The following is a 25,958-nucleotide window of genomic DNA, read 5'->3' as shown; positions in this document are numbered from 1 at the left end:
CCTTATAGCAACAAGCTGAGCAGTTTTCACAGGTATGCACAAGCTTTGTTTTTAAAGCTACAATTAATTTACATTAATTTGTGCTTTCACAGTATCTGAGTATTCTGAAAAGGGAGTACTTTCCACTTACAAAGCCATGTCCATCATATGGGTGAGTTCACAGGCTTACCTATTCTAACTTTGAAAGAAATTAAATAAACCCAAATAAAATTTAAATAGAAGAGCTATAAGACATATCCTCTATGAAATAAAGAAATACTCTCTGGCATTTAAATGAAACAAGTGGGCCAGTGGGGCTTTAACATCTTCACGGCACAATGTTTTCTACTTTAAAGAACACAGTCTTGATTAATGAGCCACAGTGTTATCCAGAATCTTTTTTTTTTAGAACCTAGAGCCGTCCAGTCTCAAAATTCTAGAGGAAAAAAAAAATCAAACATTTCCTCTCCTCTCTCTCCTCTTCTCCGTGACAACCCACCCCCACCCCCAGCCACTTCGTCTTCAGAATTTTCCCTGAACGTTATAAAAGTTGACTAGGATTCCACGGGCAGGAGGGGGTTGGAAGGAGAGGTAGCCATGGAGACAACTTTCCTGCAGGATCTGCCATCTCAACTGCCAAATCTTTGCATTACAAATTACAGTCTGAATTTCTCTTTTCTCCTTTGAAACTTTTGACCAACAGTCTCAGGAACCACCCCCAATCCTCCCTTAGAAGAGGCAACATGCAAGTGAAGTTGGTTAAAGCTGGGGAGCTGAAGACATTTTTGTGTCAAAGTGGGAATCTTAATCTGAGCTCCGTGGGATCGTCTTTGGGTAAAAACAACAACAACAACAACAAAACTATTCCCTGCAGCCGTTGCAGTAACGTTTCACACCGTTCAGTTATTTTAAGACCCCCTCTAACCTTTTTCTTATCGTTTTCAAATTATAGTTAGAATAAGGTCGCTTCAATCAGGACAACTCTAGACAGAATATTACTTAACGCCACACTAACTCTGTCGATAGCAGTTTTGATTTTAAATAACAAACCCTAAAATCTGTCTTAATTGTCCCGAGTATCAACTATCCTAACGAGTGGAAGTGTATCTAGATCCTTACCTCGTTCCTTCTCTTAGGTACCACCTGAATAGGTAAGGATTGGAAGATGGGATGGATATCGCCGAAGTTGGGAGTATTTAAGTTTTCATTGAGAAAAGAGAGAATACATCAGAAAGTCTTTACAAAGTCCCACAAGATGTTAAATAGAATCACGAACAGGAGCCACAGACTTGAGGGTCTTGGGTCGGGTTGCGAAAAGGGAATGAGGAAGAATTGGGCGTTCGGGTAGAGAAGAGGGAGAAAGACTGGCCGGACGCGACGGAGAAAGAATAAGGGGTGGGGACGCCAGGCAGGGCCAGCCTCCGTCCTTGGTGCCCAGCCCCGAGAGAGCCAACTCCAGGCAGGAAGGAGCCCTAGGCGGCGGCTTCCTCCCGGGGGACCTGGGGGTCGGCGGAGGCCAGAGGTAAGCCCGAGAGCAGACGGGGCCGGCCCCGCGAGGGGCGAGGCGCGCCGGCCGCTTCCTTACCTTCGGGCATCTCCCGGTCGCTGATGTGCTGCAGGTGGTGGCCTTCACCCGCTCGGAAATCCAACTCGGTGGGTTCCACGGCAGCCGGCGCCGGTGCTACGGCCACCGGGTCTCCGGCCGCCGCCTCGTAGACCTCAGACTCGGAGTCTGGCGCAGGCCCCACGCGCCGGTTGGCACTGAGGCACACGCAACAGCTCAACGTGTTCCCCATGGGGCGCCTCCGCTCGGCCCCGGACTCCGCCAAGCTCAGAGACCGCCCCCTCCCCCAACAATGGAGCGGCGGGCACCGGCAGACCCGGGCTATGCCGGGGCTGCGCCGCACAGGTAGACGCGGCCTCGCCTGCCTCTCTCCTGTCCGCCACGCCGCCGGGGCCGGAGCAGGGCTCCGGCCCGGCCGCACCCCCGCTGTCTCGCCGCCGCCGCCGCCTCCCCGGAGTCAGCTAGTCAGTGAAGGCTGCGACCAGCCGGGCTTATTTAAAAGGGGTGGGGACCCGACAAGCGCTGAGACGCACAGCCACTGCCGGGAGAGAGCGCGGTCGGAGCTCCTCCTCCTTCCGCCGCCGCCTCCAGACTGAAAGCCGCTCGCCTGGCTGGCCCTTGCCAACCGGAATGCGTCCTTCGGTCACCTGGTTACGACGGACCAATCACACACAGAGGTTCCTCCCCGCGCCCGCCTCAGAGAGCAGGCACGTGACTCACAATGCCCCGCCCCCACCCGGGCACATCAGACGGAAGTTCCTATAGCAAAACGGCTGGTGGGCTGCACGGGAAGAACCGCGCATGACACGTCAATCCAAGATGGAGGCAGCAGGCCGAGAAGCTGCACTCGGCCCTCGGAATCCATTAGGCGCACGCACGCAGGCACGTGCAGAGAGAACCCCGCCCCCTCCTTGCTTTGGCACGCACGCAGGCACGTGCGGAGAGAACCCCGCCCCCTCCTTGCTTTGGCGTATATAAAGCAGCCCCCACCACAGCCTTCGGCCCTGAAGAGCACGTGCTCCAGTGCGTGAGCTGGTGTCTCTCCGTTGGTCTGTCAGAGAAGGACGCTTTCCTTTGCTTCTGAAGCTAACTGAGTCACATTCTGTCAGCTGAAAGGACACCGAGCAGAAGGACCGTTCATAAGGAAAGTCCTTGACTTAATAAGCAAAGGAAAAATGTATGCTGCGGTTCCTGAAGATCTCTGGTAAGAACGACTCTTCTCTTGGTAAAATTGTGAAGGAGAAATCCATGTTAGATTTTCTGTTGCACCATAAACTGGAGAAATTACAGCCACGGAAAAGCGTTTAGTTAACATAGAAAAGTTAACATAGAAAAGGCTTTAACTTTGTCCAGTAAGCTATTTTGAGAGAGACCATGTCCACATAACATTTATGACAGTGCACTGTTACAATTATTGGCTTTGTTTTCAGTCTCTGCACGACCTCCCCACTTCCTTCCTGTCCTAGGGGTAGGTCTTGTCTCCCTAGTCCTATCCAGGAGGTAGTGTCCCCAGGCTGATACCTTGACTGCGGCCTTATGAGACACCCTGGGCCAGAACCACCCAGATAAACTGCTTCCAGGTTCCTGACCCACAAGCATGTGAGATAATACAGGTTTGTTGTTTAAAGCCCCTTAAGATTTGGAATAATGTGTTATGAGCAATAGATACATCATATTTTCCCCTGTGTTTCTTTGTTCCCTTCAAGATTATTCATTATTGTTTGTTGGCTAGTCTTCCTATTTTGTAGCAGAAGATGACTTTTTCTTCTTGAAAGATATTGGAGGTAGGTCTAAATGACCAAACCAAAAATGAATGCCAATAAGAATTTTGTTTTCCGTGACATTGGTATGAGAAGAGTCATAAATGTGATGGAACAAAGTGTGGCTGTTTCAAATAGGAAAACCATACTCAGTTGTCCCTTTTTAGTTGTTTTTTTTAAGCTTGACACTATAAAAAGACTTTATGAATTCCATCCCTAACAATTCAAATTTTGTGTTTATTTAGATGAAATCTGGGGAGCTTATTATCTTTGTGAGATTTCATATATATGGCACAGATTATATATAATACTATATATATATATTGCTTTGCCTTAGTATGTATGTGTATCGTAGGACCATTACTACTTGCTATAATTGAAAGCAGTCTCTATATTCTTTTTGTAGACGTATCGATATTCTCTCCCTCTTGCCTCTCATCCTCAGATGGAGGATTGCAAATTTCCAGTCATGGGTTTATTATCATTGTCTTCCAACTCTTCATACCTGTCTGTGTTGAAATAATAGCTTAAGAAAGTTGATATCAGTAAATTGGTTTTTATGTCTCTATGTAGTACAGTGTATATGCATATATACATACAGGTTTCCCAAGTGGCTTAGTAGTAAAGAATCTGCCTGCAGTGCAGGATATAGAGGTTCAGTCCCTGGGTCAGGGAGATCCCCTGGAGAAGGAAATGCAACCCACTCCAGTGTTTTTGCTTGGGAAATCCCAAGGACAGAGGAGCCCAGGTGAGCTCTAGTCCATGGGGTCACAGAGTCAGACATGACTTACTGATTGGGCATTTATACATGCATCTATATATAGAATACAGTATAAAAAGATTGTAAGGGTAAAGGAAATCTTTACTGGCTTCCACAAACTACTTTTTCCCTCAAAGTATAACAGCACCTTGACCTATAAATATACATAAAGTGAAAGTGAAGTTGCTCAGTCCTGTCTGACTCTTTGAGACTCCATAGCCTGCCAGGCTTCTAGTCCATGGAATTGTCCAGGCAAGGATACTGGAGTGGGTTGCCATTTCCTTCTCCAGATGATCTTCCTGACCCAGGGATTGAACCGGGGTCTCCTGCACTGCAGGCAGACTCTTGACTGAGCCACCAGGGAAGTCCATAAATACATGTAAAACTATATTCAATAGCCTTCATCTGGTCATCAAAATAGGTCCAATGAGATCTCCCCATGGTTCTGTCTTTGCCCAGTTCATATTTTATAATCTTATACTTTCCACACTCCAGTTTGATTCATTCATCCATCAGATATCAAAAGGTAATAAGATATACTTTCTTATAACTTATACTTTAATTAAGATTTTTATTAATTCAGAATTGCCTGTCCCTTCAGTAACTCTAAATTGGTGAGTTCTTCTTTGAGGCATTTTTAATATCTGTTCTGATCTTGAATCGGGTGGTATTGGATTACTTTGATGGATTAAGAACTTACTTCATTTTTAAAATAGCAGTCAGAATTTTCTCTGATGAACAAAGAAACAGGTAAAAACTTTTTTTCAGAGACTAGCAGATTGACTCATTTTCATAAAATATTTTGGGTAACAAAAGTATAAAAGATGTCTCGTTTGTAAGCTGATTGAATGAATTAATATGGCTTAAGTACTCAGAGTGTTAATGATGACATCTACCGTGTTTCATGTCATCTGGAGGCAGTAAACACATCTAATGTTAGGTGGGTGGGTGCCAGCTATAAATATGAGTTATAACATGTGAAAGTGAACATCCTCACCTATGACCTGCAGCTACAGAGTGGCAGGGGACCACAAATTTTGGAATTTTGCAAACCTTGGTCTGAAATCTGGCTTTACCTCTTATTTGCACGTTAATCTAAACCTTCTTGGCTTCAGTTTTCTCATCTTCAAAATAGAAAGAAACAATACTCTCTCTTCATATTGTTGTTTGTAATATTTAAATATGGTTAAGGAGCTAGTGCTTAATTTTTAACCAGGGGTCTGTAAATACATGACAAATAACTAGGTCATTATGTGAATGGTGAACCTCAACTTTTTCTCACAGAGAGATGACCTATTAATTATCAAAACACAATTGAAGAAATGAGCTTTTCTATTTCTGCTCCTCTCTTCAGTGCTATCTTTTGGAATTTCCCTTGTTGTAGATCAAAAGTGGTCAAATATTGGTTCATAGTGTCCAATCTAATGGCAGTTTTATATTCAGAAAATTATATTCTGCTTAATCATACAAACCATGAAAAATCTCAAGGATAAAAATGAGTTTCAAGTCCTGCAGGGATCTCTTAAGTTTCTGTCTGCACTTTACTCACTGCACTTGCTATAAGACATCATGAATTTCTATGAACTCCTTAAGGGGAGATACTACCTTATTAAACATTGTTTCCTCAGAGCCTGTATTTGCATAGGGAAAACAGTATCTGGTTGAGGTTTAGCACATGCCTGCCAATGCAGGAGACTTGGATTCAGTTCCTGGGTTGGGAAGATTCCCCTGGAGGAGGAAATGGCAACCTACTTGCCTGGGAAATCCCATGGACAGCGGAGCCTGGTGGACTCAAGTTCAAGGTGTCGCAAAGTGTAGGGAAGGACTTAGCAACTGAGCAACAAAAACATGTTCTGGATCCAGGCTGCCTGAGTTGGAAGCCTGGCTCAGCCACCTACCTGCTGTGCGATCTCGGAGTGCCTTAAAAATGCTGTGTCTCGTGTGCAGTCTGCTTCCTGGATCCTTCCTTGCTTATGACTTCCTTACAATTCAAAGATTTTTAAAAAGTGAGAAACAGAAAGCATTTGGAGTAGCACTGGATACATTGTAAGTCTTCAGTTAATAACCGTGCATTTATTGCAAAATGCTATATTAGTTTGTCTTCAGATAGGTCAGCCCTGCCATCTCTTTTTTCTGGTTCTATACACTGTTTTTCCCTCTTAAATATTTCATCAGCTTTGTTAATCTTTGTGTTTGTTTATTTAGCCTAGGATCTAACAGTGATTCTCAAATCTAACCGTATGCTCTAGGCTCATCTGGGGGAGTCAGTCAGAAAACCCCAGACATACTTCCCAGTGATTCTGTGATTAGAGACCTGCAGCTTTAAGTTTACTAGGCAATTGATTACTAGGCAGTTGATTCCAAAGAGGTGTCCCATGAACTGGGCCAGCATTTGGAAACACTGCCCTAGGATTTCTATCCAATTTTAATTTGACTCCTTTATTTCCTAACTCATTTCTTAAGAGAGCACCTCATGTACACAATTTCCCCTTCAATTGAAGTCTGTTTAAAGCAAACATCTAAATGCCATTTCATTCTCCTTTTTGCACGATGCCCTTTTCTCTCCTCATTCTGTCCCCTTCACCAGCAGTTAGCATCTGACCCCGTCCTTGTTCACCAAAAGAGCTGGCCATTTGTAGTCAATGGATGAGCAGCTGACGGCTCCTTTTAGGGGAGTAAAATTGCAAATAAGGGTGATAAATAAAACCGTTCTCTGAAAGAACCAGTCTCTTTGGCACATTCTGTGCTTTCCTCTATCGGAGGCAGGGAAGACTGAGGCTTATTCATAAGGGAATGAATCAGTGGTCAAAGAATCACTCCAGAGAGTCAGAAGCTAATTCTTTTTTGTCAAGTGGGGAATGCTTCTCCCTATTTCATATTTGTTTATGAATGTCACAGCATGTATTCTGAAAACACCATCCCTGGAGAGAGCAGACCTATAATTCTGGGAGAATTTTATTACTCAATCATCTAAATTCAGGATAAATTTTAGATAGAAAGAAGATAGCAGAAAACCAATCCTTAGAACACACCTGTGAGACCCTTTGAATAGTGCTTTGTGAATGAATTGCCCTTTATCGCTGCCCCCCGCCCCCTGTGATGCTATCACAGCTTAACTGGCACTAACACAGCTGTTCACAGCTGCACACAAGATGCTTGCAAGAGCACAGTGTCAACCATTTGTTCTCATGGGGTGCAGCTTAATTTATTTCCTTTGAGGATGGAGTCTGATATTGTGTTCTAGCAAGACTAATCAGCAGATCTAAAAGACATGCAGTGGTCAGATTTAAGGGATGAGTTGCATTTCCAAGTATGATTCTTCTCTTGGATATCTACTCCTGCCCCTTGAAACATATCCAGTGGAGAACTCATTTTGAGGGTGAGTTTGTTTTTGATAGACCTTAAGCAGGAAGTGAATTGAGGTGGAACAAATGTTATTATTTCAGAGAGAACCATAGCCACACTCCACTTCTTAGCAGGGTCAGCTGATGCCAGAATGCTCTTCGCAAGCCAATTCATAGCAATGTGACAAAGGAAATGTATTGAGCACCTACTGTATGCCTAGCAAATGTGTAGGGCTGAAAAAGGCAATAAAAAGTTTTCATCTCATTACAGTGTAAGTTTCATGTCTTGCTCTTGAATGCCTTTGACATCCCTGGCACAGTTTAGATGTTCAATGAATGTTGAATAAATGAATAAATAATGCACTCAGTAAATCAGTCTCCTAAGCTAAACCCGATAGATTTGTAACAGCTGCTTAAAAAGCTATGCCAAGAAAGACTCTGAGGCTATACCCATGTCAGTGGGAAATGTGACCTGATTGATTAGCAATGTCTGTCAAGGGCAGGAGAGAGGTAAAATCAAGTGTGCTGTATAATATATTCTGTGGCTAAACGTAAATGATATAGCTATTCATCCCCTCCTTCTCACCCTCCCCACTTTTCCCCCATAAACCTTTCCCTTCAGTTTCTGGAACAAGTGGAACGACTGTCAGGGTCTAATCAGAAGTATAAATCTTCTGCACTCATGAACTCCATCTTTTCAAAATTCATCTTCTTCCATTCAGGAGAGAAGAGCTAATAGATTCTGGTTTGAGTGAATCAAAGAGATCATAGAAGGAAATTCCATCTTGCTACCTCTGTGCCTTTGCCTGGTTGGTACAAAATGAAAGACCAGGCGGAATGCAGAGTTCAAAAAGTTGAGAGTACAGAGTACATTTTATTGATTTAGTTTGTATACACAAGCTTCACCTAATCCTTAGCAGGTGAGGATATTGTTGATGAGTGTCCTGGATTCATATGGATTTTCTGTTCCTCTTGTGAAAAACCACATATGTCTTGTCTCTTCTTAATTTCGCATTAAAAAAAAATTGTCCAAGAGGTATATTAGAGCATGAACATAATGGGAAGTAAAGAATGAAGTTGAGATCCAAATTGCATAATGAGTTATTCCTATCAAATTAATATAAGTGATATAATATTTGATTTGATAAGATTTCCCCTTTCCTCCTTTTCTCCTGGAAATTTTTGTTAGAGAAGTAAACAGGTATAGAAGAAAAATCACCTTCACATTTATCTAAATTCTATTTTCTGGGGAATATTGACTGAAACAAAATGTAGAGATTCATATAATAGAACAGAGATGATCCTGGAAAACATAAATAGGAGTAAATCAAATTTGGTTTCTGAATATATATTGTTGAAATCATTACTGCTTAGTAATATAACAAATGCATAATTGATTATCTTATGCACTAGAAAATGCTGAATATTCATTAGACACAGTAGTAGACATTGAGAAATGTATGCCAAGTCCTTCTGAACTTGCCAATGATTTTACTTACATTTAAAAAAAATCACTATATAAACATTGTTGCTAGTAGCCCAGACCAATGGAAATATGGAACCCCTTAGCTGCAAACTAGAAACAGTGAAAAAAGGAACTTACACAAATAGGGCAGACTGGAAAGAAACTAAATTTGCACTAAGTATCAATCTTATGATAATTAGTTCCTCCTGGAAAATAATTTTGCAATTAGAGATTGACTTCAACACTAAATGCATGAGAATAAATTTGTAAAATGTGCTTCCACCCACCTTTTTTGCTTAAGGGTTCTAGGTATAAAGAAAGGACCAAGAAAATAAAAGTCTATGACAAATGAAAGAATCCTAGACAAGCAAGTGAGGATGAGAAGAAAATAACATGGGTTCCAAAATTATGGAGTTTTAAAGACCTCAGCAGTTAATCGTTAAAGGTGGGAGGGGGGACTATCGGATGCATAGGCAAGTCCAAGATACTTAAAGTGAGCTTTAAAAGTTCTAGGAATTGGTCTGACTCTGGGATTGCCACGGTGAATTATTAAATTAATTATTGTGATATGGGAGAATAGTATATTGAAGTCTGGATTTGGGTCCTCTTCAAGTTTTTGTTACTCCGTGAAAAATGGTAGTCAGGCCTGTATGTCCTCTTGTTTCAGAGTGTGTGGATTGTAGGGCAGAAAGCAGAATCCACCTCTGGAGGACCCTTGCTGCTTGGCTTTTATTTTCGCCAAGTCTGCTTATTTTGTTTAAATTGAAATATAGTTGATTTATAATGTTGTGTTATAGTTTCTGGTATATGGCAAAGTGATTCAGTTTTGTGTGTGTGTGTGTGTGTGTGTGTGTGTGTATTCTTTTTTCTTATTCTTTTCCATTATGGTTTATCGTAGGATACTGAATATAGTTCCCTGTGCTGTACAGTAGGACCTTGTTGTTTATCCATTCTGTATATAATTGTTGGCATCTGCTAATCCCAAACTCCCAGTCCAACCTTCTTCCTACTCCTTGGCAACCAAAGTCTGTTCTTTACATCTGTGAATCCATTTCTATTTTGTAGATAAGTTCATTTGTGTCATATTTTAGATTTCCCATGTAAGTGATGGCATATGATATTTTTCTTTTTCTACATTCACTTAATGATCTCTAGGTCCGTCCATGTAACTGAAAATGGCATTATTTTGTTCTTATTGATGGCTGAGTGGTATTCCCTTGTGTATGTGCACCACGTATTCTTTATCCACTCATCAGTTCATTGAGATTTAGGTTGTTTCCATGTCTTAACTATTGTAAACAGCACTGCTGTGAACATAGGGGTCATAGATCATTTCAGATTATGTTTTTGTCAGGATATATGCACAGGAGTGGGATTGCTAGATCATATGGCAACTCTTTTTAGTTTTTTTAGGAGCCTCCATACTGTTTTCCATAGTGACTGTCCCAATTTACATTCCCACCAACAGTGCAGGAGGGTTAAAAGTCTACCTATTCATTAGGCCACTGTTACTTTGGGTCTCCATTACCCATAACAAACCTAATCCTAAGTGACATTGAAATTACTTCTAACCTGAATGAACAGCAGTTCAAAGTAAAATTTAATTTGATTTCAGAGAAATAGTATTTTTTTTTTTTTTTGTACAGCAGAGTTGGAGATATACTACTTACTCCTGCTGTACTGAATTTGAAGATGCAGTTATCCTGGTGATGTTGTCATTGCTTTGAAAATTTTGATGTGCATGTGAATTACCTGAAGACTTGCTACATAAATATCGCTGGGCCCTACCCAGGATCAAATGCTGCAAGTCTATGGTGGGAGTGAGATTTGCATTTCTAACAAGTACCTAAGAGATGCTGATTTTACTGTTTCAGGACCACACATTTTTTTTTTTCTTTCAGTTCTACCAATTTATTGCTACCAACCCATCTCTGTCCACCCCCCTCATGAGTGTGTGCTCGGTCATGTAACCCCATGGACTGCAGCCCACCAAGCTCCTCTGTCCATGGATTTTTCCAGGAAAGAGTACTGGAATGGGTTGTCATTTCCTTCTCCAAGGAACACACATTTGAGGGCCCCTCTTCTAGACTAATTCTCAAACTAGCTAAGGTGAAAGGCAAGTCTCAGTGTCTGTACTTACCTAATGGACTGGTTACCAGAAGTTCACAGATAAGCCTGGTGCATGGCCCATGACAGAACCCTTAGCCTAGGACTAGGGGCACTTTGGCTGCTTCCTGAGAAATTTCTGCAGTAGAATTCAAAGACTCAAAGCCTAGGACAGTATCTCCTATCCTGCCTGAAAAAGTTCAGTCTTCTCTTTTTTTTGGCCATGTCATGGTTCAGTGGTTTAGAGAGCTTCCTAGCATTGCTTCAAGTAGCGCATTATTGAGGAGCTTCTGCTGCAAAGTCTTAAAAAGTAGTTGACAGCAAAAAATTCGTTGTCATCAGATTTTCCTTCTCTATGAAGGAATCTGCCCCTCTTTAAAAATACTATTTCTCAATAACTGGCAACTTATTTTTAGCACTTATATGTTTTAGGAACAATGATAAATTGTTTACAAGTAATATATGTGTTTTACATCCATTGTGTCATTTAAACTCGCAACAATCCCATGAGGCTGGTGCAAGCATTACCCCCATTTTCAGTGGAGAGGAAAAAAACAAAAACACAGCGAGGCCCAGGAAAGGGAAATAACTTTCATGAGATCATACAGTGGAAAGTAGGCAGTTAAATCGGGTCCATGCTTTTAAACACCAGGTTTTATTCCTCATTTCACTGAAGATCTTTCCTTGCAGAAATGCAGGCCAGATCAAGATGCCAGATTTATGCAGAGAATCCTAGAGACACCAGGAGACTCAGGCATAAGTCTGTACTCTGTCCCCAAGTAGATGAGGGCCTAGGAGAAGTCATTTTTCTCTTTGAGTATCACTGAGTTGTCATCCGTAATTTTCTTTAGAAACTAATGTTCTTTGGAGAGTTTATCAGACATTCTATGGGAAATGTGTTTACGGTCAAATAAATATAGGAAAGACTGAATAAAATGTTACCCTCTTTGAGATTCATGTTGCTGGTAAATTAAAAATTATGAAAGGTCTTATTGCGATATGGTTCTGATTTTACTTAGCCAAGTATTTCCAAAGTCTTTGAATAGAGAACCCTATTTTTATTTAACTTAATATCTTAATAGTAGTAGTTATTCATGGAACACGGTTCTGGAAACAATACCCTAGTTTTTTCCTGTCCCCAAATTCTGTGAATCTAATTCTGTGAATCTGTGACTGGTTTAGAAATAGAAATAGATACAGAATGGTACAGAAATAGAAATGGTATAGAATAGATATAGAACAGTATGCTGCTGCTGCTGCTAAGTCGCTTCAGTCATGTCCGACTGTGTGCGACCCCATAGACGGAAACCAACCAGGTTTTGCTATCCCCAGGATTCTCCAGGCAAGAACACTGGAGTGGGTTACCATTTCCTTCTTCAAGGCATGAAAGTGAAAAGTGAAAGTGAAGTTGCTCAGTTGTGTCTGACTCTTAGCGACCCCATGGACTGCAGCCTACCAGGCTGCTTTGCCCAGGGGATTTTCCAGGCAAGAGTACTGGAGTGGGGTGCCTTTGTCTTCTCCAATAGAACCGTATAGAGATAGGAAAAGAATGCCAATATAATAACAAAACCTATAAGACCTAAGCCTAATGATAGTAACCTGGATGTTATTTTGCACGCTTCACGTATATTACTTCATTTAATCTTTATTATAGCCCTATTATAATAATTGGGTTTCCCTGGTGGCTCAGACGGTAAAGCGTCTGTCTGCAATGCTGGAGACCGGGTTTGATCCCTGGGTCGGGAAGATCCCCTGGAGAAGGAAATGGCAACCCACTCCAGTTCTCTTGCCTGGAAAACCCCATGGGCAGAGGAGCCTGGTGGGCTACAGTCCATGGGGTCACAAAGAGTTGGCCACTACTGAGCAACTTTATTACTTACTTACTATTATAATAATTACAAACATTGTTATCCCTATGTTACAACTGAGGAGACTAAGGCCCTGAAAAGAGCAATTATAGATCTCTCAAACTAAACCATTTCTTAGAAAGTAAGATTTTCCTGCACACACTATGGAAAGTATCAAGAGAAGAAATAGAAGCAAGCGCATTGCTTTTTTTTTTTTTTTTTGCTTAGTATGCTCTATTTGCATATCAAAAGGCCTCTAATGTGACTATAATCTGCACTGTTTAATGTCTCTGACTTTCTTTTACTTTCCCTCTGTAGAGCATGGTTCACGGTCATTACCCTCTTGATCAAGTTACAGACAAATGCAGACTTCAAATTAGGCCTATTAAGATTTGTTTTTAATGAGGAGATAATTCCTCTAACAACACAAGCCAGATTTGGCTGGAATGTGATTAGACAATCAGGTCATCTTGCAGAAAGGAAAAGCAGATTTTTGCCTCTTCCGTAAATGATTTCAGCCAGTCTTTATTCACTTGATGCCACTTAAAAGCACAGAGCAAATGTAATATTTGAGACTTCTGAGTCATGAAGTAATCACATAGTCCATGCAGGACAGTGGGAGAGTTTCTATTTCAAGAACTGGAACTTCTTAGAAGGCAAATGTCCAGATTCATAGTATTGGAAATCACAGTAGGGAAGATAAATTCTTTTCTAGAGTCTGAGCTGTCTTGCTTTGTTGAATTCCCTTGCCAACCTTTTTTGTCTTTTAGGAATGAATACCCTGTAAGACTTTTAAGTAAAATGATTTGTTAATTAACCCCAACCCTTGGGGATCTTTCTGCATACTTTTTATTTTTATTAAAATAATCCTAAGCACATTTACTTTCCAAAATGTTCTTCCAACAAAATCATGTCTAGATATGTTTATATCCTTTGCATACTCATTTTTCATAGTCTTGGGTTAAGAAATCTTTATCTGTACTTTATTAAATACCCCAACCAATCATTTCATTATATTTAAAATCCACCTAATGTATCCATTCATCTGAAACTCTTTTACAATATGTGACAAAGAGAATGAACTTCGTGCCTAATGGACTCAGAATTCTCCAGTAGAGGCCTCTTTGATGTTTGATTGCAACACTGTTATGAAGAGATGTGATACGCCTCCTTACAGATTTAAAGTTGGTGGGCAATTTTATTTATTTCTGGCTGTGCTGGGTCTTCATTGCTGCACATAGGCTTTCTCTAGCTGCGATGAGCAAGGGCTGCTCTCCAGTTGCAGTGTGCAGGCTTCTCATTACAGTGGCTTCTCTTGTTGCGGAGCACGGTCTCTAGGGCTTCAGTAGTTGCGGTGCACAGGTTTAGTTGCCCCACAGCAGGCATGTGGGATATTTCCGGACCAGGAATCGAACTCTGGTCCCCTGCATTGGCAGGCTGATTCTTAACCACTGGACCACAAGGAAAGTCCCTGGGCAACGTTAAATTGTTTAAAGTTGTTTGCCACAGTTGAACTTAGCATTATTGTCAAGGAATAACTCTCAACAGCAGGCAGGGGTTATAAAAGAATATTTTGGCCAGAACAACAGTTACTGACATTATGTATGACTCTACATGTAGAACAGGATCCAGTCAGATGTTTTATTTGTTCTGTACTAACACAGCAGAAACCAGCTTGTTGCTTTTGGGGGCTGAGTGAATGAATCATGGGAAATGGCCACAGTCAGGAGGCTAAGGTCTAACTTATCTTGAACATCATCACCTGCCATCCTACCTGACACCTGCACAACGCTGTTAGACTCAGCACTGTGACTTAGCGTGGTCACATGTACAAAGCAAAGTTTTCAACTTATGTGGTCTCCTTTCAGTACCGTAAATACCCCTATTTTCCCATTATAGTCCTATACTATTCTGGATTTCTAAAATGCTCTTTACCCAAATGTTTATATTGGTCCTTTCTTCTCTTAGCTCAAATTCTCTTCTTTCTTAGCTCAAATAAATCACCCAAGAAGCTTTACTGAAGCACACAAAGCAACTCTACTCAAATTCGATCTTTCTCTCTCTTTTCTCCTTGTTTATCTTCAAATATAACTCCTATTTGATTTATTGTCTTATTATTTTTGAACCTATATTCCTTATCACTCTGGACAGTCTTTGAGACTAGAGAAGAATGTCCATTCTGTCCACTGCTATATTGTCTATCTTTAGAAAATATGGTAAAATTGACACTTTTTGTTTACTCAGAAAAATGTATTTTCTTGCTCATTTTTCGTTGTTCATTTTGATTTTCATTTCCTAATATAAATGTCCCTCACTGGAGGCAAAAGTTGAGTTTTATGTGTATCCCAGTTCCATCTTCTAATAAATTTCTTCACCTTCCTTCCCTTGTACATTTTGAATGTGATTTTACCTAGTGCCTCTCAATGAGCATTGGAGGTAAAGATGTTGGGGAACTCTCTCCTTGGAGACTTCACTTAATATTTCTCCCGGATGAACTTACTGCCTCACAAAAGGATTCTTTGTCTTTCGAATTTAACTGGCTCTTTGTTTAGGCTGGTATCCAGCAGCCCAGGAGTAAAATGTCAGGGCTCTCTATTTAATCAATGTTTTATTCTTGGCTTGTATTTCAACAGGGGGGATGAAACAGCAGTTTAAATGTTGCCGATATATATTTTTGACCCTTTTAAATTACTGGTCTATGTTATGTGAATCTCAATAATTTCTAATTTATTTTCAGTCTGTACAAATCCCTTGGAGATATGTGCTATTCTTTTGCTAAAAGACATAACAGCTGTGCTGACACTGTACTAAAACCAAGACTAATCCTCACCCAACCAAAGAGGTCATTTTATGGCATTCAACTTTTTTCATTCTCATCATAATTGACAAACTTTATATTGTGTGTTTGTAGAGCAGTGTTTCTCAAAGTTTGTTTTGTGGAATACTAATCTGCAGTGTTATTTTGCTCCCCACCTCCCAAATAGTTTCAATGAGCCAGGAGTTTGAGAAACAAAGTACTAACATATTAACAATTCTGAAACCTGTTAGAAAATCAGCTGCTTCAGTTTGGTTTACCTTTTAGCAGTTTTTCAGTGTATTTTACCATAGTGATGGTACACAAACTGTGGTCCCAGACCACCTGGGAATTTGTGAGAAATTCAAAATCTTGGGCCCCACCCAAGATCTACAGACTCCCAAGCCCTAGAGCAGAGTGGAGTCTGAGCAATCTGTGACTTCTCATGTCCTCTAAGTAAACTTGACATTTGCTCAGCGTGAGAACCACTGGACTACGGAGGTCTTACATTTGGGACAACCTTCTAACATCCTGAGGGAATGTATTCAGATCACCTGGGAAACTATTCAGTAGCTCTGGAGTGTGGCCTGAGATTATGCATTTCTTGAAATTTCCCAGGTGATATTGATGCTCTGGAGTACACCTTGAGTAGCAAGGCCACAAGACAGTTCTGAAAGAGCTAGAGCAAGCATGGGGAAGAATATTTGGATAGATTCTTACAATGGAAATTACGGGCAAAGTGTCTCCTGTGACCCATTTGAGCCCTTCATCAGTCATCCATGGACCTTTGTTAGAAGATGGAATGGCAGTGGCAACGTGGTGCTTCTTACCTGGCCACCTACCATACCAGGTATTCAGAGAAAACACATGGCAAAGAAAGAAGTTAGAGCAGGGATTCCTGAGCATGGGAATTTTTCTTGTACTTACAAATAAAAAAATGAATAGCTGTGTGGTCCTGGGTAGCTTACATAACCACAGTGAGACTCAATTTCCTCACCAGTCAGTTGGAAATATGTTAACAGCACCTGTGTTAGTAGTAGTACTGAAAGTATGACCTTCATGTAAAATGCTTACATTGTGGCACATAGTGAGTACTTAATAAATGATAATGATGTGATAATGGTCATTATGGTGGTGGTGGCCCCACATAAAATGGAAACATCCTGAAGTCAGCCTCACAATTTGATGGAAAAAACAATGTGGGAGCAAAGGTCAGATCGTTGTATTTTCCTCCCATGATTAGGGTTGCAAACTATACTTTTTCATTTTGATTCTCTTCTCACAGCTCCCAGTGACTAAACCACCTACCAAGAACTCTGGGGTTTATGAGGAGTGGGATTGCTGCCGATCCTGGTTTTCTTCTTTCTAGTATGAAAGGGATAAAACTAGTCTTGTATAAGATTTAAATGTGTGAAACTCTGAAGGCAAAAGAAGAGGACGGCAGAGGATGAGATGATTAGAGAGCATCACCAAGTCAATAGACATGAATTTGAGCAAACTCTGGGAGATAGTCAAGGTCAGGGAAGCCTGCTGCATTGCAGTCCATGGGGGTCACAGAGTCAGACACTACTAGCAACTGAATAACAACAACAGTAAAATTAAAAACCTTCCCCCATCTCAGAGTATTCCAAGGAAGATATAGCATTTGCCTAAGATCCAGGACTTTGGTTGTATGGATCTCAGTAATGCGTAAGATGTTGTGTGTGTGCATGCATGCTCAGTCCTGTCCAGCTCTTTGTGACCCCATGGACTTGAAGCCTACCAGTCTCCTCTATCCATGGGGTTTTCCAGGCAAGAATACTGGAGTGGGTTGTCATCTCCTTCTCCAGGGGATCTCCCAACCCAGGGATCAAGCGAACCTATATCTTCTGTGGCTCCTGCATTGCAGGCAGATTGTTTACCATTGAGCCACCTGGGAAGCTGGTATGAGGTTACCTGGATCTAGACCAAGAGAAGGCAGGAGAACCACATCAGAAAAGCTGAGACATTGGACACTAAAGTGTGAGCGTGGAGAGGAGACAGGCAAGCCAGCACATTTACAGTCAGATTTGAGAGAGAAGAAAGAGATTGCGAAAGAGCAACTGTGGTGATGAGAGTATGAATAGATGGTTGAAGAGGGGTGTAAGGACATTTCAGGGGAAATGCCTGTCCCATATCTCTTAGGGAAATTTTGTTAGAGAGTTAAATTTATTTTCATTGATTTTTGGATGTCAGTTTGTGACTTTGTTGACTGTGACACCAGATTGAGACTAACTTTGGGTAATTTGGTGTTGCTTAAGTAATATGTTCCCATATATTATGTTTTATAAATATTTATTACATTTATAATAAAAAATAATAATACCTTTCTCTGTTTCTCTTCTCCTCTTCTTCTGCCTCTCTCTTAGTAAAGAAACCATCTCCTTAAAATTTGAACACCCAGACTTGTTTCAATTAGCGATTCTCAACTAGGGGCTATTTTATCCCCCAGGGATATTGACAAGCTGTATTGACAGGCTGTCTTCACGAGATATTGACAAGAGCTTGACAAGATAAATTGACAAGCTCTGAAGACAGTTTTGCTTATCACAATTGAGGTTGTGTTTCTATTAGGTGTATGGGCTTCCCTGGTGGTTTCAGACAGTAAAGCGTCTGCCTACAATGTGGGAGACCTGGGTTCAATCCCTGGGTTGGGAAGATCCCCTGGAGAAGGAGATGGCAACCCACTCCAGTACTGTTGCCTGGAAAATTCCATGGACTGAGGAGCCTGGTAGGCTACAGTCCATGGGGTTGCAAAGAGTCGGACATAACTGAGTGACTTCACTTTCACTTTCTACTGGGTAGAGGCCAAGGATGCTGCTAAACATCCTACAGTCAATCACAGGTTAGCCCCCCACTGCCATAACAAGGAATTATTTGGTGTAAATGCTCATAGTGCCAAGGTTGAGAAACTCTTGTTTAAATTGCTACAGATTTCCTTCCTCAATTCCACCTTCCAGCCTGTGACTTGAATAACTCCTCTGATTATAATTTACTTACTTCCCAAAATAGTAATTCTAGGGGAAAGCCATTATGTATAGCACATAACACAATTAATGATGCTTTGGGAACTTCCTTCCATCTTACTGGGGCTTCCCTGGTAGCTCAGTTGGTAAAGAATCCACCTGCAATGTGGGAGACCTGGATTTGATCCCTGGGTTGGGAAGATCTACCCACTCTAGTATTCTGGCGTGAAGAATTCACAAAGAGATCACAAAGAGTCAGACAGGACTGAGTGACTTTCACTTTCACGTTCCATCTTATTATCTGTCAAAGGAAAAACTCTTAATAAACTAAAGATTTTCTCTGGAAACTCCTACTATGATAATAGACTCAATTAACCAATAAATAAAATGTTCAATTCTAAAAGAATTACTTTTGAGATTTCCTTGCCAGTAACAAATGTATGATGAGTTTTATTTGATTTGCATGGCTAATGACTTCCATGAAATCACCATCTTGGAGGAGCTATTGCTAAGTGTTTAAAGAGGTAGTGATGCCAAGTGGAAAGGGCTTTATCTGGTTGTCCTGAGCTTGGTTCTGGGTCCAGCTGTACCACCAGTCACCTCTTGTCCTTGGGGAATTTGCAATACTTCTCTAAGACTTGATTGCTGCTTCTGCAAGATTAGTAGGAATTGGATTCTTCTGGTTCACTCTGAACTCTGATTGATATTCTTTTCCTCCATGAGAACTGACGCCTTTTAGTTGACCTTTGAAGGAGAGCTAAATGAAGTTCAGGTCAGCCCAAATTCAACGAAGTGTTTGTGTTATTTCTAAAAAAATAAGGAAAGTTAGGAGAATATGGCAAGTTGCCACTGTTAAAGTGACTATCTCTAAATGGAAATTTAGCATTTTCCCCTTACTAAGACAAATCTGGATCTAAATAGAATTTGAAAAATAGTAGAAAAGTCAATTCCCACAGAAAACAATGAATCAAAATGAACATCTGTTAGATTTTCTTTTTCAAGTCAGGCCAACACCATATTAAACTGTTGCTGGTCCTTGCTCACTCCCCTTAGTCTCCTTCTTCCAAAAATAAGTAAAATAAATTAAAACAACAACAACAACATAGAAACAATTTGCATTGACCTCATTGTAACAGAATGTAAACCAAAACACATCTTTGAAGTTCCCGGCCCAGATGGCAAGTCCCAGCTCTCCCATGGTAGATGCTAAGCAGAAAAGTGACTGAGCCACAGGAAGTTGAAGAGATCACAAATATGTAACACCACAGAAATGGCCCAGAACTACCACTGACAAACACAAGATGCAGTAAACTGATGCATCTCTCTGAAGCAGCCCATTTCTGGGTCTTCTGAAGGAAGTCCTTCTTTCAGTTTGAACTTGTTGGTAGACTCTTAGGTTATCAGCATTAGGACATGCTCTTCTGAGCCTCATGCTTTAGTGGGAGAGATGGATTTGTGCTGCTTTGTTGATATCTACCACCTATATCCCATGGTGACTTGTAGCAGCCTTTTAAAGAAAGCTTCCTGAAGTCTGAAGTCATGGTGAGCAAACTTTTTTGACCTCAATGCATAGAAATACATTTTACATCATTATACAGTACAAATGTGTATGCACACAGAGTAAATTACCCAAAGTACCAAAGTTTCTCTGGTTATCTCTTGTGTTTAGGCGTATATACCAGTTCCTTCTGCTCAAGTCACTGTTTCTATTCCACTCTCTTATCCCATTACTTATCTAGATGATGCCCACTTGTCACTCAGGCTTAGAAATGTACCCCACACTGGATTCCATGTCTTTGGTCCCTTTACAACAATAACAAAAAGTATATAAGCACATATAGAAAACATGACAATGCCATAAAAGAACTGAAAGTTAAATGGCCTGATTTATCTTGGAGCATCCCAGTTTTTGCAAGCAAAAGGGAACCATAAAAATGATTAAGAACAGCAGTTGCCAACTTATGTCACTTATGGTACAATTTGTGGCTAAGTACTGTGGTTCAGTATTACAGAAAGCTCAGGGGAAAATCAGTCTACTTACTTTTGATTAAGGTTGCATAAGCAAATAAAATCATTTTTATATGACTTTGATTATAAAAAGTAGGAAGATCATAGATTGTTACTTGAACTAGTGCTGATTGCTTTCTTAAAGAAAAAGTCTCTTAAATAATAGGAAAACTGATTTTTTTTAAGTTCTTGGCAATCTAGGACATTTTTTTGAGAGTCACTGATTTAGACCAATGCCTTAAGTTTCACAGATCTGAAAACAGCTCGAGAGGGTAAGTGACCTTCCAAAGCCCATCTAGCATATAAGGGCACACTTAGGATCAATGATTATATCCTAAAACACAGGATTTCCCTCTAACGGTATAGATAACTTATCTTCTCAATATGTTAAGGAGATAACAAATGATCCAGAATTTCAGTCAAAAGTTGAGTGTAATGTTCTAGCAAACATAAATCTTGTACAGTTTTGAATATATTGTGTTCAAAACTGTAAGAGACTCATCAGAAACCACAAAGATGAATTCTATAGAAGCCTTAAATTTAAGAGTTTAGAATTAATAGCATATGCCTTCATTCTCTTGTTTAACCCTCAGAAAAATTTTATCTGGGTAAATGCCACATTATTCCCATTTTGTAGATAAGAAAGTCCTATTGCTGGTAACCTGCAGAACAGTGACTCAGAGTCTATGTCTTTGCTGCTGCCATATGTTGCACAAGTATTTTGAGAATTCAGAGAAAGACTAATTCTGGTTAGGAGATTTGTGTAAGGCTTCTTCGAAAATACGGATTTTTTTTGTTTCTGTTGAGATATAATTGATTTATAATGTGTTAGCTTTAGGCCCCTTCATGGATCACAGACTTGTCATGGCAAAAGGGCTTGTGTAACTCAATGACGCTATGAGCCATGCCGTGCAGGGCCACCCAAGACAAATGGGTCATAGTAAAGAGTCTGACAACACGTGGTCTACTGGAGAAGGATATGGCAGCCCACTCTAGTGTTCTTGCATGGAGAACCCTATGAACAGTATGAAAAGGTGAAAAGATATGATGCTGGAAGATGACTACCACACCGCCCCCCACCCCCAACCTCTGTTACCCAGGTCAGAAAGTGTTCAGTCCTAGGGAAGGGTGGAGGGATATCACTAATAGCTCAAGTAAGAATGAAGCAGCTGGACCAAAGCAGGAAGATGCTCAACTGTCGATGTGTCTGGTGGTGAAAGTAAAATCTGATGTTGTAAAGAACAATATTGTATAGGCATCTTGAATGTTAGGTCCATGAATCAAGGTAAATTGGATGTGGTCAAGCAGGAAATGGGAAGACTGATCATCGACATCTTAGGAATCAGGGAACTGAAATGCACGGGAATGGGTGAATTTAATTCTGATGACCATTATATCTACTACTGTTGGCAAGAATTCCTTAGAAAAAATGGAGTAACCTTCATAGTCAACAGAAGAGTCCAAAATGCAGTAGAGTGCAGTGTCAAAAATGACAGAATGATCACAATTTGTTTCCAAGGCAAACCATTCAACATCACAGTAATCCACGTCTGTGCTTCAACACTGATGTCAAAGAAGTTGAACATTCTGTGAAGACCTACAACATCTTCTGGAATGAACACCAAAAAAAAAAAAAAAAAGATGTCTTTTTCATCAGAGGAGATTGGAATGCAAAAGTAGGAAGTCAAGAGATACCCAGAATAACAGGCAAGTTTATAACAGGCCTTGGAGTACAAAATGAAGCAGGGGAAAGGCTAAGAGTTTGGTCAAGAGAACACACTGGTCATAGCAAATACACTTTTTCCACAACCCAAGAGATGGATCTACACATGGACATTACCATAGTGGATGCTGAAATCAGATTCATTCATTATATTTTTGGCAGCCAAAGATGGATAAGCTCTATATAGTCAGTAAGAAAAAAAAAAAAAAAGACCTGGATCTAACTGTAGCTCAGATCATGAGCTTTTCATTGCAAAATTCCGGCTTAAATTGAAGAAAATAGGGAAAAACCTCTAGGCCATTCAGGTATGACCTAAATCAAATTCCTTATGATTATACAGTGGAGGTGATAAATAGATTCATGGGATAGATCTCTTAGAGTGCATGAAGAACTATGGACAGAGATTCATAACATTGTACAGAAGGCAGTGACCAAAACTTTTCCAAAGAAAAATGCAAGAAGGCAAAGTGGTTGTCTGAGTAGCCCTTGTAAATATCTGAGGAAAGAAGAGAAGCAAAAGGCACAGGACAAAGGGAAAGATAGATCCAACTGAATGCAAAATTCCAGAGAATAGCAAGGAGAGATAAAAAGGCCTTATTAAATGAACAATGCAAAGAAATAGAGGAAAACAACAGAATGGGAAAGACTACAGATCTCTTCAAGAAAATTGGAGCTATCAAGGGAACATTTCATGCAAGGATTGGCATGATAAAGGACAGCAAAGGTAACAACGTAACAGACATAGAAGAGATTAAGAAGAGATGGCAAGAATAGAAGAACTTTACAAAAAAGATCTTAATGACCCAGATAACTACGATGGTGTAGTCACTCACCTAGAGCCAGAAATCCTGGAGTATAAAGTCAAGTGGGCTTTAAGAAGCATTACTACAAAGAAAGATAGTAGAGGTGATGGAATTCCAGCTAAGCTATTTCAAATACTAAAAGATGATGCTGTTAAAGTGCTGCACTGAATATGCCAGCAAATTTGGAAAACTCAGTAGTGGTCACAGGACTGGAAAAGGTTCAGTTTTCATTCCAATCCCAAAGAAGGTCAATGCCAAAGAATGTTCAAACTTCATACAGTTGTGCTCATTTCACATGCGCACAAAGTTATGCCAAAAATCCTTCAAGCTAACCTTCAGCAGTATGTGAACAGAGAACTTTGAGATGTGTAAACTGGATTTAGAAAAGACAGAGGAACAGAGATCAAATTGCCAACATTTGTTGGGTGATAGAAAAAGCAAGGAAGTTCCAGAAAAAATTCTGCTGCTTCGTTGACTAAGCTAAAGCTTTTGACTGTGTGAGTCACAACAAACTGTGGAAAGTTCTTGAAGACCTGGTAGTACTAGACCACCTTACCTGTCTCCTGAGGAACCTGTATGTGGGTCAAGAAACAGCAGTTAAAACCAAACACGAAACAACTGTCTGGTTCAAAATTGGAAAAAGAGTACAACAAGGCTGTATATTGTCACCGTGCTTATTTAATTTATATGCAGAGTACATCATGCTGGGCTGGATGAGTCACAAGCTGGAATCAAGATTGCTTGGAGAAATAGCCACTTCAGATATGCAGATGATATCCCACTCTAATGGCAGAAAGTGAAGAGGAACTAAAGAGCCTCTTGATAAAAAAAATTGCAAATCAATGTGTACTCTAAAAAAATGGAAACAACTAAGGAATATTGGATACATATTGGGTTTTAGGTGGCTTTAAGGAATTACAATTAATTTATATCTTATAATAATGGCATGATTATTGCCTCAAAAAAAAAAAACCAAACCTTTATATGTTAAATACATAGTGAAGTATTTATGGGTGAAATTATTTACTTTAAAAGAATATAGTTTTAACAAAGATTAGATGAAACCAGAATGGCAAAATGTTTATAAATTTGATGAGTTGTGTTCTTTTCTTGACTTTTGTATATATTTGATGTTTCCATAATAAAAAGTTAAAAATAAAATCAATGAGAGAGACATTAGGAAGGAATAGTCTTCACCCTCTTAGGTTGGCTTCCCTGGGAAATTGGCTTAGAGATTTGCATGCAGGGCTCTTGAGAGTAAACCCCGTGGGAGATTACAGGAAGTTGAACTGGGCCCAAGGAGATGCTGGAATGCACTGTAGTGACAAGGAAGGTTTCAGTAACTCCCAACTAGAATGGCTCCTCAGGTCACCTGATCTCAGGGAACCATGACTTTATACACCTCTCACTACCCTCCCCTTCACATATACATACACATATTGATCTGTCTTTGAATTGTGAGCTGTCTCCAGAGAACAGGTATAACCTTGGAAAAGATTTTCTTTGTATCACCTCACACTGGTCAGAATGGCTATCATCAAAAAGTCTACAAACCATAAGTGCTGGAGATGGTGTGGAGGAAAGGGAACCTTCCTGCCCTATTGGTGGGAATATAAATTGGTACAGCTGCTATGAAGAACAGTGAGAAAAAAAAAAAAGTTATGTCTGACTCTTTGCGACCCCATGGGCTGTAGCCCTCCAAGCCTGGAAGGCTCCTCCATCCATGGGATTTTCCAGGCAAGAATACTGGAGTGGGTTGCCATTTCTTTCTCCAGGGGATCTTGCAGACCCAGGGATTGAACCTAGGTCTACAGTATTGCAGGCAGACTGTTTACCATCTGAGCTACCAGGGAAACCATTATGGAGAACAGTAAGCGGTTCCTTAAACTAAGAATACCATATATGATCCAGCAATTCCACATCTGGGCATGTATCTGAAGAAAACCATAATTTGAAAAGATATATCCTTGCCTCCTTTGTCAAAGATAAGGTGTCCATAGGTTCGTGGATTTATCTCTGGGCTTTCTATTCTGTTCCATTGGTCTATATTTCTGTCTTTGTGCCAGTACCACACTGTCTTGATGACTGTGGCTTTGTAGTAGAGTCTGAAGTCAGGCAGGTTGATTCCTCCAGTTCCATTCTTCTTTTTCAAGATTACTTTGGCTATTCGAGGTTTTTTGTATTTCCATACAAATTGTGAAATTCTTTGGTCTAGTTCTGTGAAAAATACCGTTGGTAGCTTGATAGGGATTGCATTGAATCTATAGATTGCTTTGGGTAGAATAGCCATTTTGACAATATTGATTCTTCCAATCCATGAACACGGTATGTTTCTCCATCTGTTTGTGTCCTCTTTGATTTCTTTCATCAGTGTTTTATAGTTTTCTATGTATAGGTCTTTTGTTTCTTTAGGTAGATATACTCCTAAGACAAAGGAGGCAAGGATATACAATGGAAAAAAGACAACCTCTTTAACAAGTGGTGCTGGGAAAACTGGTCAACCACTTGTAAAAGAATGAAACTAGAACACTTTCTAACACCATACACAAAAATAAACTCAAAATGGATTAAAGATCTAAATGTAAGACCAGAAACTATAAAACTCCTAGAGGAGAACATAGGCAAAACACTCTCCGACATAAATCACAGCAAGATCCTCTATGACCCACCTCCCAGAATATTGGAAATAAAAGCAAAACTAAACCAATGGGATCTAATGAAACTTAAAAGCTTTTGCACTACAAAAGAAACTATAAGTAAGGTGAAAAGACAGCCGTCAGATTGGGAGAAAATAATAGCAAATGAAGAAACAGACAAAGGAT

At 40.3% G+C, this 25,958-nt stretch overlaps 1 protein-coding gene and 1 long non-coding RNA gene across 2 annotated transcripts in view; one reads left to right on the top strand and one right to left on the bottom strand.

Moving 5' to 3' along the window:
• LOC122683181 (cyclin-Y-like protein 1) overlaps positions 1-2,104 on the bottom strand; it is a 37,661-nt gene extending 35,557 nt beyond the window's left edge. Inside the window, exon 1 of the mRNA XM_043886819.1 lies at positions 1,565-2,104. Within this exon, the coding sequence (XP_043742754.1) occupies positions 1,565-1,775 (211 nt within the window). The 5' untranslated portion in view covers positions 1,776-2,104. The remainder of the gene's footprint in view (positions 1-1,564) is intronic.
• A 196-nt stretch (positions 2,105-2,300) lies between these two features.
• Positions 2,301-25,958, top strand: part of LOC122683573 — a 56,364-nt gene continuing 32,706 nt past the window's right edge. The window contains exon 1 of the long non-coding RNA XR_006337784.1: positions 2,301-2,747. This is a non-coding gene — a long non-coding RNA (uncharacterized LOC122683573). The remainder of the gene's footprint in view (positions 2,748-25,958) is intronic.

Source organism: Cervus elaphus, chromosome 1 (genome assembly GCF_910594005.1).
Source record: "Cervus elaphus chromosome 1, mCerEla1.1, whole genome shotgun sequence".
In the NCBI taxonomy this organism is placed as follows: Eukaryota; Metazoa; Chordata; class Mammalia; order Artiodactyla; family Cervidae; genus Cervus; species Cervus elaphus.
Note: the sequence above shows the minus strand (reverse complement) of the source record. Positions and strands in the feature narration are given on the sequence as shown.